The sequence below is a fragment of the Bubalus bubalis genome, chromosome 4 (assembly GCF_019923935.1).
Source record: "Bubalus bubalis isolate 160015118507 breed Murrah chromosome 4, NDDB_SH_1, whole genome shotgun sequence".
In the NCBI taxonomy this organism is placed as follows: domain Eukaryota; kingdom Metazoa; phylum Chordata; class Mammalia; order Artiodactyla; family Bovidae; genus Bubalus; species Bubalus bubalis.
In genome coordinates, this window is record NC_059160.1 from 84792973 (window position 1) to 84806219 (window position 13247).

Genomic DNA, 13247 nt, shown 5'->3' on the forward strand with positions numbered 1-13247 from the left:
ATCTTACAGGTTTTGTAATGTGTTACTATTCCTGCTTAGACATTTTGCAAACTATACAAAAATATCTGCAGCACCCTCAATTCACTATAAAACAAATCCATAAAGTCTTTAGAGGTTAAAAGCTTTTGTCTTTCTAAAACTCATGAAATCCCAGTGAAGCAACAGGAGTCAGAACTGACTTCTTAACAACACTTTCCACATTCTAATTGCAGAGAACAGAACTTTCCAAGGTAATACAGAACTATCAAGCAGGCTCAAACACCCACCTGCTGTCAATTTTAAATTCTCAATCTGAGAATAAGAGAAATCATTAGAGCATAATAAACACATTAGTAACATAAGCCCTCTGAGAACACGGGCATGTGTGCAAGCTCGCTCACTCAGTCCTGTCAGACTCTTTGCAACCTCATGGCCAGTAGTCCGCCAGACTCCTCTGTCTGTGGAATTTTCCAGGCAAATATACTGGAATGGGTTGCCATTTCCCACTCCAGGAGATCTTCCTGACCCAGGGATCAAACCAGTAGCAGGCAGATCCTTTACCACTGTGCCACCTGGGAAGTCCCCACCCAGTAGCAAAAACTTGCTGATTGATTGGCTATATGAAATAAGATTGATAGTTAGACAAGAAATAAAACTTCACATCTCCAAATCTCTTAAAACCTTGCTTCTTGGGCATTTAATCTTTCTAAATATTGGTCTTGGTACCAACACAGAAACAAAAGCAGTTCATCAGTGTGTGCTGATACATAGTAACTATGGACAACTCATTTGCAACACAATGCGGATCTTGAACAACTGACAATTTAAATAAAAATGAATACTAAACATTTCTTTTTAAAATTAACCAGAAAAAGATATTGGTGCCTTCTGACTATTTCCGAGAAATTGTCTAGCATTAGAACATAAAATGCACAGTCCTGAAGGTTTCTATTTGTGACAGCTCAGACACTCTTCAGAGAAAGCCAAGAAGAACACCAATATAATTTAAAGGAACTTTCAAAATTTTAAGGACACTTCAATGCCATTTATTTATCAGGAGCTTTAGCTTCCATAAAGCTTTCCAGTTACTCAATTTGGCAGTCCTGAAATAATTTTGTTTCCAGTTCACAGGGATTGAAAAATCAGAGACTGAAAAAAAAAAAAGGAGAAGAAAAAGAAAAAACAGGAGTTTAACCCTAATAAGACCTTTATTCCACTCTGTGAATTTTGCTGACAGTCTATTCTTATTTCCTTTATTAGATTTGGTCATTGTTTTTAAAGGATTCAATATCAAAGTCACACATACTCCCCACCAAAAAAAAAAAAAAAGACTTTTAAGTAAATAAAATATTATCACAAATATCTGTCATAATAAAAACATTTAGTGGGTGCACCATAATTAAAAGAGAAAATTACATTTAACATATTGTAAGAGTAAACTTGTTTAAAATAAATGCAACACAGGTCAGTTTCCTCCTTTTCCAACTGTAAGCTTTGGTGTTACTGTCCATGGTGACACATACTGGCTATATTGAGCAACAACACCTCTACAGCAACACTCAAGTTTTATATTATGCCTATTTCTTGGTGGTAATTTTGCTGAAGAAGTTTTATTTTGCATATCCAACTCTTTATTAATTATGAGTTGCCGTGTTTCTGAAGGCACAGCACCAAAATCACAAAAGAAAAATCTGCGTGGGGTGGAGAGAAGATGCTTTAGTCAGTCCATCAAATATGTTAAACCAAATTCCATTTCTCTTTTGCCTTCATCTGTACTTCACCATATGGGAAACTACTCTTTCTGTATGTGTTTAGCTACCTTTTAGAATATTCATGTTACAGCATCTCCCCACAAACCAAGAAACCTTCAAAAGTGTTGGTGAATCAACGCTGAAGGCTTGATTCATTGGAGTTTGCTTCTGACTACCTAACACAGGTAAATTTAAATGCAGACATGTGCATAGCTAGTCCATTGACTTCAACAAAAACGTTTTAAATTCCTAAGTACACAATTAATGGTGAGACAAAGAATACTTAAAGAGAATATTATTTCTTTTCTCTTGTTATCGATGGAGAATAATCATTATCTTTCAATGAGGAATCTTAAATATATTGCTTGTGACATACAGTGCTTACAACTATTGAAAGATTTAATTTTCCCACAAAGCTACCTACATAAAGAAATTGGTCCACAACTGAGCACCACTGTACCTGAAACTTTCAGAGAGCAATGTCTTAACTAAGATTAAGCTACCCTATTTCCTACCTAAATCAATTTCACCCAGATATGGTGTTTGCTATTATTCATTGTTCCCCAGACTCCAGAATCAACCATCTGCCATCGGAGTTTCTGCACAGTAATTAAGGAACTATCTATTAGACTGGCAAGAGTACAAAGTAAGGAATAGGAGGGGGCGGGAGAAGAGAGAAACAAGCCGCTTGAAAAGAGGTGGAAGATGTGTGTATTTCACACTGACCCCTCCTCGTCTCAGCTCAGATACTGTCATCCATAAGGCAGAACAGAAGTTAGGAGGAGCGGCCAGGCCAGCTCCTCCCGGGGTTATCCGAACTGAAACCGCGCTGGGGACTGACCACGCTCCTCATACCTTGAAAGAGAAAGGCTTTCGTCCCATTGTGCAGCCCGGGGACCTGGCGCACTCCGGTCGTGGACTCCCCAAGTTCTAACTCCGTTAAGACGTCAATCTGCAGGGAGGGGTCCACACCAAGACCCCAAACTGGTGGGAGTGGGGAAGGGAGGAGAAAAGAAAGAAAAAGCTCCATCAGAATACAAGCCTCTTCTTTCAGGGCAGCAAAGAACCGCGTCTTCGAGACAATATTGGAAACTGACGATGAGAGGCGACTGCCTCCGCGGCCGCGGAGAGCCTTACCTGAGATCAGCAGCCCAGCTTTAAATAGCGGAGCACCCAGTCCCATTTCCGTGACCTACTTTAAACCCTGCTCGGTGCAAAGTTCCCCTCAGCCCTCAGACCCTAGACTTGGGGTGTGACCCGCCCTGCGGTCTCCAAGATAAGCACAGGGATTTAAAAACAAAATCCAAATCCAAACCCACCGCCGACTCCCAGCTTCCCACTCCAGACCTACTTCAGGTGGAGGGAAAGCGAGGCGTCCCCAGGCAACTGGGGCTGCCCCGAGGTGGGAGCCATCCCTTCTCCCGCCCCAGCTCTGCGGCCACTCACCTGCTCCGAGACCGAAGAGCAAACAGAAGGTTCTCAGTAAGACCCGAGACTCCATGGTGCCGATCTGCTCAGTCCATCGTCTCCCTCTTTAAAAATAAAAATCGAAGAGGTTCTCGGAATCAAGCGGGAAAAAAATATCGCTTGTCTTTCCTGCCGCTGGCTTGGATTTACTGATCAGTAAGATTAGTACGATTTGGTTGCTAAGAAAAAAAAGGGAGGACCCCCCAGGCACGTGAAGAACTTAGACCCTCCAATGCGCACATCATTCCCACACGCAGAGCCCAGGCGGCGGGCGCGGGTTGGGACGGGGCCCAGAGGGAGGGGTTGGCCTCGCCGGGGGCTGCTCCGCCGGGAAATTAGCTCTTGAGCCCAATCAAAGCAGCGGAAGGAGCACACTCCCGGAGGAAAAGAGGCCGCCTCAAGAAAGCCCGGACTGGGGCGGCCCCGCACCCGCCCGTCTTCCCCGCCGCCCGAACCTGTTGTAAAGGCAGAGACAATGGAGAGAGCGCCGGGAGACGCGCTGGGGAGAGACTGCTCCTCGGCGAGGGAGGGGTGGGTCGGGGAGGCGGGGAGAGGAGGAGAAGGGAGGGAGTCCGAGGGCGAGGCCCGGCGCCCCGCGTCCCTCTCCTACGCGGGCTTCTCGGTCCCCAAGCCCCGTCTAGCGGACCCCGGAGCGACGACAACCTCCGCCGCGTCCTCCCTCTCTCGCCGATCCTGGCTACGCTAAGCTCCTTCGGGATCGAAAGATCTTATTTCAAGGTGCTAAGTTGATGGGCGGTCGTTGCTCTCACCCCTCAATTTTGGGCGCGTGTCTAGAAAGACAGACGGAGAAAGAGAAAGGACCACCCAACTGCAGAAGGCGAGGCTAGATGGAGACGCGCTCGCCCGCCCTTTAGGCAAAGGAGGGAAGCGCAGCCCCGCGGACTAGAGAGGGGAATCCCTCTCGGAGGCTTGCGGAGGACGATACTAAGGCAGCTAGACTCCCGCGGTGGGGCTGGAAGTAGGGAGAAACGGGCGGAGACTGGTGGCGAGCCTGGGAAGCCCTGGGAGCTCCGGGGGAGAGATTCCCTGCCCGGGGCGGGGCGCTGGAGAGCTTCCCCCGCGCGCAGAGAGCAGGGGAGAACTTAGCCGGGAACTGCTGGACAGCTCCGGGACCTCGCGCGCCCCCTGCCAAACACAGCGCCCAGGTTCGGGCTCCGGTTCTCCAGGACAAGCACACAGCATGAGGCAAGAGCAGCAGTCAGGGTGCCTGTCTATGCCAAAAAGAAGACAAAAATGGTAGATCGATCGACAGATAGAGGTTCCTTTAAATTTTGAGGTAAATTTTGAATAATGACATTGAAGTCCCATACTGAGGAAGTTTGAAAAGCGATTAAAATGTTAATCTATACAAAAGACACGACTGAGCGACTTCACTTTCACTTTTCACTTTCATGCATTGGAGAAAGAAATGGCAACCCACTCCAGTGTTCTTGCCTGGAGAATCCCTGGGACAGAGGAGCCTGGTAGGAGGCTGTCTATGGGGTCGCACAGAGTCGGACACGACTGAAGCGACTTAGCAGCAGCAGCAGCAGCATACAAAGGTCAATTGAGTTTCTTAATTTTCCATCCAAAGAAGTAGATTCTGAATTCTCCAAAGGAGCCTACATAGTTACCAAAATACCTACTGGGTAAAGTCTGAGGGTCCAGCAGGGCAATATATACTCAATTATACTATAATAGGAGGAGGGCACAGCAACCCACTGCAGTATTCTTGCCTGGAGAATTCTATGGACAGAAGAGCCTGGCGGGCTACAGTCCGTGAGGTCACACAGAGTTGGACATGACTGAAGCAACTTAGTAGCATACTATAACAGGATGAGTGGGACATATTTAGCTCTGTCCTTGGAATTTTTAAAGGAAAAATATCAGAATCTGGAAGTTTTTCCAAATTAAATTTAAATGATCTTTCCTTATTCTATTTGATTCTATTTCTATTTGATTCTATTTCTAATTTTGCAAACTTTTGAGAAGTAGATCCATACTTAAATGTGATGAAGTATTGTTTTATGTAATTTCACAAACTTGCAGAACTACACAAATGAAATTAATGTAATTGAATTGAATTAATTCAAAGGAAATTATTCACCAGGAAATTAAAGATCTTTCTATAGCAGTACAACCAAAGTAATGAATTGTAACACTATTTACAAAAGTGACATTGAAAACTGAAAGATAAAATCAGAGGAAAAAATAAATATACATATACACACATATTTAGAGGAACCAGAGATCAAATTGCCAACATCCGCTGGGTCATGGAAAAAGCAAGAGAGTTCCAGAAAAACATCTATTACTGCTTTATGAGTATGCCAAAGCCTTTGACTGTGTGGATCACAATAAACTGTGAAAAATTCTGAAGGAGATGGGAATACCAGACCACCTGATTTGCCTCTTGAGAAACCTGTATGCAGCTCAGGAAGCAACAGTTAGAACTGGACATGGAACAACAGACTGGTTACAAATAGGAAAAGGAGTATGTCAAGGCTGTATATTGTCACCCTGCTTATTTAACTTATATGCAGAGTACATCATGAGAAATGCTGGGCTGGAAGAAGCACAAGCTGGAATCAAGATTGCCAGAAAAAAAAAATCAATAACCTCAAATATGAAGATGATACCACCGTTATGGCAGAAAATGAAGAAGAACTAAAGAGCCTCTTGATGAAAGTGAAAGAGGAGAGTGAAAAAGTTGGCTTAAAGCTCAACATTCAGAAAACTAAGATCATGGCATCCGGTCCCATCACTTCATGGGAAATAGATGGGAAAACAGTTGCTGACTTTATTTTTCTGGGCTCCAAAATCACTGCAGATGGGTATTGCAGCCATGAAATTAAAAGACGCTTACTCCTTGGAAGGAAAATTATGACCAACCTAGACAGCATATTATGTTCCATGTCTGGTTCTAACTATAAAAAATGTCAAATCTCAAGCGTTGACATGAGCACATGATCTAAAATTACATCTTCACTGGTATAAGAAATTCTAAAATCAAAAATTAGAATAAAACCCCCAGCATGTCCTGAAGAAGCAAATGTAAGAATTCTATTAGGGGAGCTTCCACAACTTCTGGCATATAAAAGAAAATATTCTGATGAAGATATAAGCACAAAATAATAACAATAATAAATTGTATTGAGGTAAAATACCATGAAAATCATTCAGGAGGCAAACACATGTAAAAAAAGAGAATTAGTATCTCATGAACTCAGTATATCTGAAAAGCATAATCAAAAGTACTAAAAAATATATTTTAAATCATTAGAGTTTTTAAGGCATAGAAAAAATAATGAAGGTGCAGAACTATGTGAGTAATTATTAGGCAGATTTCAAAGGAAACCAAATAGAACTTCTAGAAACAAAGTGAAAGTGTTAATTGTTCAATCGTGTCCAACTCTTTGTGACCTCATGGACTGTAATCCCCCAAGCTCCTCTGTCCATGAAATTCTCTAGACAAGAATACTAGAGTGGGTAGCTATTCCCTTCTCCAAGGGATCTTCCAGACCAAGGGATCAAACTCAGGTCTCCAGCATTGCAGGGGATTCTTTACCATCTGAGCCACCAGGGGAGCCCTCTAGAAATAAACATATATTTTAAAAATTACATTTTTAAAAGCATTAGCTATAAAAAGCAGCAGATAAAATAAAGATGGAAACTAGGGGGGAAATGTAGGAATAAAAAATGAGATCTGAAGATATTATTGAAAATCAGGCAAGAATGATAAGGAGATGGAAAACATGAAGAATGTTACAATTAGAAGATCCAATACACAATTATTCAGAGACGTAAAATAAGAGACTATAGAAAATGGAGTAGATGGTGTCACTGGAAATATTTAAACAAATAAGAGTGAAAAGCTTTGAAGAATTAAAGGATGCATGAGAATCTAATCCTGGGTGAGACGGAAAAAGCAGACCTCACCCTTTCTCTCCCACTTAATGATTCCAAACCTGGTATGGTTGGAGTATTTGAATGCATAGTGTATATGAGGACTCTGAAAATTAGGCAGTAGCAGGAAAACTGAGAAAGAAGACCAGAGTTTGAAGTACCACCACAGTGGCAGTGAGTATTTCTAAGAAATATACCATCACTCAAGTCATAGACTGCCTCTGGGTGATACACACATGAAATAAAACTGAATATATATACTATAATGTCTTTGAAATCTCTCCAAGAAGGCTAGTCAAAACTCACAGTCTAAATCTGACAAGGCCAACTGCCTGCTCTAAAAAAAAAAAAAAAATGACGTGCTCTATAGTACTTAAAATTCAAAGCACTTAACAATATTCAAATGTTCAAGATATAATCTGAAATTATTTGGCATATGAAAAATGAAGGAAACTTCAACTTACATGAGAAAAATAAAATCAACATTTACCAGTGCCAAGATAACATAGATGTTGGAATTATCTGAAAAAGACATTTAAAAAGCTATTTTAAAATACTCCATAAAATAAAGGCAAACAAATGAAAAGATAGAAAGTGGCAGCAAATAAATAGAAAAGATTAAAAAAGAACAAAGTGGAAATTTTAGAAATGGAAAGCATAATAACCAAAATTTAAGAACTCATTAGAATGGGCTCGGTAACAGAATGAAGATGACAGAGGAAAGAGTCAGTGAGCTTAAATATAGATCCGATGAAATGATCCAATCAGAATAACAGAAATAAGTTTTTTTGTTTGGTTGATTTTTGGTTTTGCTTTTGTTTTGTTTGCACTTAAGTGAATATAGAATATAGAAAAAGGAACCTGAGACAAAATAACCTTAATATAATCAGGGTCCCAGGAGAAGGGAAAGAGTTCAATAGCAAAAAAAAAAAGGAATATTTCAAGAAATAATGGCCTAACACTTCTCGAATTTGCAAAAAGACATAAACAAGAGATTCAAGGAGCAGGGTGAATTCCAAATGGGATAAATGCAAAGGAATCCATGGCTAATCATATCATAATCAAACTGCTGAAAACAATAGAAATACAAAACTATCACAAAGAAAAAATTTTGAAAGCAACCAGAGAAAAATGACATATTACTTACAAGGACGCAACAATTTGGATGAATGCAGGCTTCTCATCAGAAACCATGCAGGCCAGAAAGAAGGGAATAACATATTTTAAAGTGTGCAAAGAATTCTATAACTGGTGAAAATATTCTTCAGAAATAAAAACGAAGGGAAAGCATTCTCAGCCTAAGAAAATCTATAAGAACCAATTGCCAACAAACCTCTTCTAAGACACTGCTAAAGGAAGTCCTTCAGACAGAAAGAAATGATAATAGAAAGACAATCAGCATATCAGGAAAGAAGAAATAGCGATAGAAGTGGTAAATATCTGGATAAATATAACAGATTTTTCTTCTCTTGAGTCATAAAATATATTTGATGGTGTTATTAGTTTTCTATTGCTGCTATAGCAAATTACCACAAACTAGTGCCTTGAAATAATACAATTATGATCTTACAGTACAGTAGATAAATCTAACACTAGTCACCAGGCTAAGTTCAAAGCATTGACAAGGCTGTATCCCTTTCTACAAGAGAATCCATTTCTACATCTTTCAACTTTTAGAGAGTCTCTGCATTCCTTGGCTCACTGCCCTCTTCTCCTATCCTCAAAGCCAGAAACAGTGGGCTAAGTCCTTCACACAGTACATTCTCTCTGATTCTCTGACTACAATTCAGAAAGGTCCTTAATTTCTAAGGATTTAATATGATGACCCTGGGGCTATTGCATAATCTAAGATAAGTTTTCACATGAAGGCTCTTTATCACATGCACAAAGTTCCCTTTCCATATTCCTAGATTCCAGTGATTAGAGTGTGGACATCTTTGGAAAGTCATTCTTCTGGCTACTATAATGGCTGAAAGAAAATTTTAAAGTTCTCCAAAGGGATTTCAATGGGCGTATATTTAATACGCAAGACAATCACAACATAAAAAGATGAAGAAAAAGGGACCAATACAGTGGAAAAGTCTCTATATTTCAACTCAAGTGGTAATGTAAGTCTAAGTTGACACGGAAAAGGTAAGTATGCATATTGTATTCTCCAGAACACTGAAAGATCAGCTGGTAAAGAATCTGCCTGCAATGCAGGAGACCTGGATTCCATCCCTGGGTTGGGAAGATCCACTGGAGAAGGGAATGGTTACACACGTTAGTATTCTAGCCTGGAGAATTCCATGGACTGTATAGTCCATAGGGTAACAAAGAGTCGGACACAACTGAGCGACTTTCACACTCACACATAAAAAGAAATATAGTTTAAAGACACGAGATTTAAAAATGAAATATTAAAAACATTCAGATAGAGGAGGAGCCAAGATGGCGGAGGAGTAGGATGGGGAGAACACTTTCTCCCCCACAAATTCATCAAAAGAGCATTTAAACGTTGAGTAAATTCCACAAAACAACTTCTGAATGCCGGCAGAGGACATCAGGCACCCAGAAAAGCAACCCAACTCTTCGAAAGGAGGTAGGAAAAAATATAAAAGACAAAAAAAGAGACAAAAGAGGGAGGGACAGAGTTCCGTCCCGGGAAGGGAGTCTTAAAAAGAGAGAAGTTTCCAAACACCAGGAAGCCTTCTCACTGCCGAATCTGTGCCGAGCTTTGGAAGCACAGAGGGCAACATAAAAGGGAGAAAAAAAATAAATAAACAATTAAAAATCGCAGATTGTGAGCCCTACAGTAACTCCCCCAGCAGAGAAGCAGCACAGATGCCTGCACACGCCATTAGCAAGCGGGGGCTGGGCAGTGAAGCGCGGCGCGGGCTGTGTCCCTTAGAGTAAGAATCGGCCCGAATGTCCTGAGCGCTGAGCAAAATAATTTGGGCTAGCAAACCAGACTGTGGGATATCTACCACACGAAAAGCCAGCCCTAACCTAGCCCGCGCACAGAACAAAGGACTGAACAGAGATAGCCGGTTGCAGACCTTCCCCCTCCTGTGACAGGCAGCCAGAGCCGTAAGGGGGCAATCGCAGCCCCAGAGAGACACTATCTATAAAACTGTAAGCAGGCTTCTTTGCTAACTAAAACTTCTTGGGGGTCTGGACGGTCAACATCTGCCTGAGAAGGTGCGCCGGTTTTACACCCAGATAACCGAGTGGCGGGGAGGCGATAAGTCGCAGCATTGGCGCCCACCAAACACATCACCTGAGCTGCTCGGATCTGGGAAGAGCACAAAACGCAGGCCCAACCGAGTCTGCGCCTCTGAGGACTACCCGAGTGCCTGAACCTGAGCAGCTTGGACCTGGGAGCTCAGCCCAGGGCCGGCCTCTGATTGTTCCCGGCGGAACAACCTAGAGCCCGAGCAGTGTGGGCAGGGAGGCTACACGCGCCGCGAGCGGGGGCAGACCCAGTGTGGCTGAGGCACTGCGAGCGCATGCCAGTGTTATCTGTTTGCAGCATCCCTCCCTCCCTCCCCACAGCGCAGCTGAACAAGTGAGCCTAAATAAAATAAAAAAAATAGTGTCCTCCACCGTCCCCTTTGTGTCAGGGCGGGAACCAGACACTGAAGAGACCAGCAAACAGAAGAAGCTATAACAGAGGGAAATGCCTTGGAAGCTACAGGCCATAGATTAAAACCCTGTGGTTACTACGAACTACATAGGAAGGGGCCTATAGATCTTGAGAAATATAAGTCAGACCAAGGAACTAGCCAAAAATGAACTGAACCCACAATACTCACAACAAAACCAGAGAAAGACCTAGATATATTTTTACTATTTTTACGATCAATCTTTCTTTCTTTTTTTTTTATTAAAAAAAAAATTTTAAGTCCTCTATTGTCCTTCAGTTTTCACTTTTATAACTATTACTTTGCAAAAAAAAAAAAAAAAGACCCTTTTTTTTTCTTCAGCAAACTTCATATATATATTTTATAATTTTTTGACCGTGTTTTGTTTTGTTTTGTTTTGTTTCTTCTTCTTTTCTTTAACATTGTATTTTTGAAATTCCAAACTCTACTCTAGATTTTTAATTTTAGCCTTTTGGTATATGTTATCAATTTTGTACCTATAGTTTTTTTCATAATTTCTGTGACTTTTTTTTTTCCTCTGTTTCTTTCTCTTCTTCTTTTGTATAACATCGTATATCTGCAATTCCAAACTCTACTCAAGATTTTTAATTTATGCTTTTTGGTATTTGATATCAATTTTGTACCTGTATTTTCTTTATAATTTTTGTGACATTGTTTTTGTTGGTTTGTTTGTTTTCTCTCTTTATTTTTCTTCTTCTTTTTTCTAACATTGTATTTTTGAAATTCCAAACTCTACTCTAGATTTTTAACTTGTGCTTTTTGGTATTAGTTATCAATTTTGTACCTGTAGTTTCTTTATAATTTTCGCAACCTTGTTTGTTTTTCTTTGTTCGTTTTTTCTCTCTTTCTTTTCCTTCTTCTTTTCTTTAACATCGTATTTTTGAAATTCCAAACTCTACTCTAGATTTTTAATTTTAGCCTTTTGGTATATGTTATCAATTTTGTACATACAGTTTTTTTTTTATAATTTCTGTGACTTTTTTTTCTTTTTTTTCCCCTCTGTTTCTTTCTCTTCTTCTTTTATATAACATCATATATCTGCAATTCCAAACTATACTCAAGATTTTTAATTTATGCTGTTTGCTATTTGATATCAATTTTGTACCTGTATTTTCTTTATAATTTTTGCAACATTGTTTTTGTTGGTTTGTTTGTTTTCTCTCTTTATTTTTCTTCTTCTTTTTTTTTTTTTTTAACATTGTATTTTTGAAATTCCAAACTCTACTCTAGATTTTTAATTTTTGCTTTTTGGTATTAGTTATCAATTTTGTACCTGTAGTTTCTTTATAATTTTCGAAACCTTGTTTGTTTTTCTTTGTTCGTTTTTTCTCTCTTTCTTTTCCTTCTTCTTTTCATTAACATCGCATTTTTGAAATTCCAAACTCTACTCTAGATTTTTAATTTTTGCTTTTATGTATTTGTTACCAATTTTGTACCTTTAAAAACCCAATCTTCAGGACCCATTTTTCACTAGGGAACGAGATTACTGGCTTGACTGCTCTCTCTCCCTTTGGACTCTCCGTTTTCTCCACCAGGTCGCCTGTGTCTCCTCCCTAACCCCTCTCTACTCTACCCAACTCTGTGAATTTCTGTGTGTTCCAGATGGTGGAGAACACTTAGGGAACTGATTACTGGCTGGATCTGTCTCCCTCCTTTTCATTTCCCCCTTTTATCCTTCTGGCCAGCTCTGTTTCCTGCCTCCTTCTCTTCTCTGTATAACTCCGTGAACATCTCTGAGCGGTCCAGTTGTGGAGTGCACATAAGGAAGTGACTACTGGCTAGCCCACTCTCTCCACTATTGATTCCACCTCATCTCATTTGGGTCACCTCTAACTCCCTCCTCCCAATTCTCTTCTCCATGTAACGCTGTGAACCTCTCTGAGTGACCCTCACAGTGGAGAAACTTTTCATCTTTAATGCAGATGTTTTATCAATGGTGCTGTATAGAAGGAGAAGTTTTGAAACTACTGTAAAAATAAGACCGATAACTGGAAGTAGGAGTCTTAAGTCCAAACCCTGACTCCAGGGAACTCCTGACTCCAAGGAACATTATTTGACATTAATTGACAGGAGCTCATCAAACGCCTCCATACCGACACAGAAACCAAGCACCACACAAGGGCCAACAAGTTCCAGGGCAAGACATACCAAGCAAATTCTCCAGCAACAAAGAAACACAGCCCTGAGCTTCAAGATACAGGCTGCCCAAAGTCACCCCAAAACCATAGACATCTCATAACTCATTACTGGACATTTCATTACACTCCAGAGAGAAGAAATACAGCTCCATCCACCAGAACATCGACACAAGCTTCCTTAACCAGGAAACCTTGACAAGCCACCTGTACAAACCCACACACAGTGAGGAAACACCACAATAAAGAGAACTCCACAAACTGCCAGAATACAGAAAGGACACCCAAAACTCAGCAATTTAAACAAGATGAAGAGACAGAGGAACAGCCAGCAGATAAAGGAACAGGATAAATGCCCACCACAC

At 40.7% G+C, this 13247-nt stretch overlaps 1 protein-coding gene across 3 annotated transcripts in view; it reads right to left on the reverse strand.

Moving 5' to 3' along the window:
• The window catches only part of NELL2 (neural EGFL like 2), a 479083-nt gene that overhangs the window by 390264 nt on the left and 75572 nt on the right, over window positions 1–13247 (reverse strand). Inside the window, exons 1-3 of one of the 3 annotated variants that reach the window (XM_025284019.3) lie at window positions 3968–4172; window positions 3177–3262; window positions 2586–2714 (exon numbers count right to left, since the gene is read on the reverse strand). In XM_025284019.3, coding sequence (XP_025139804.2) covers window positions 2586–2714; window positions 3177–3231 — 184 coding nt within the window. In that variant the 5' untranslated portion in view covers window positions 3232–3262; window positions 3968–4172. Of the gene's footprint in view, window positions 1–2585; window positions 2715–3176; window positions 3263–3652; window positions 3783–3967; window positions 4173–13247 lie in introns of those variants that run through there. The other 2 variants (XM_025284021.3, XM_025284020.3) reach the window with 2 other exon arrangements.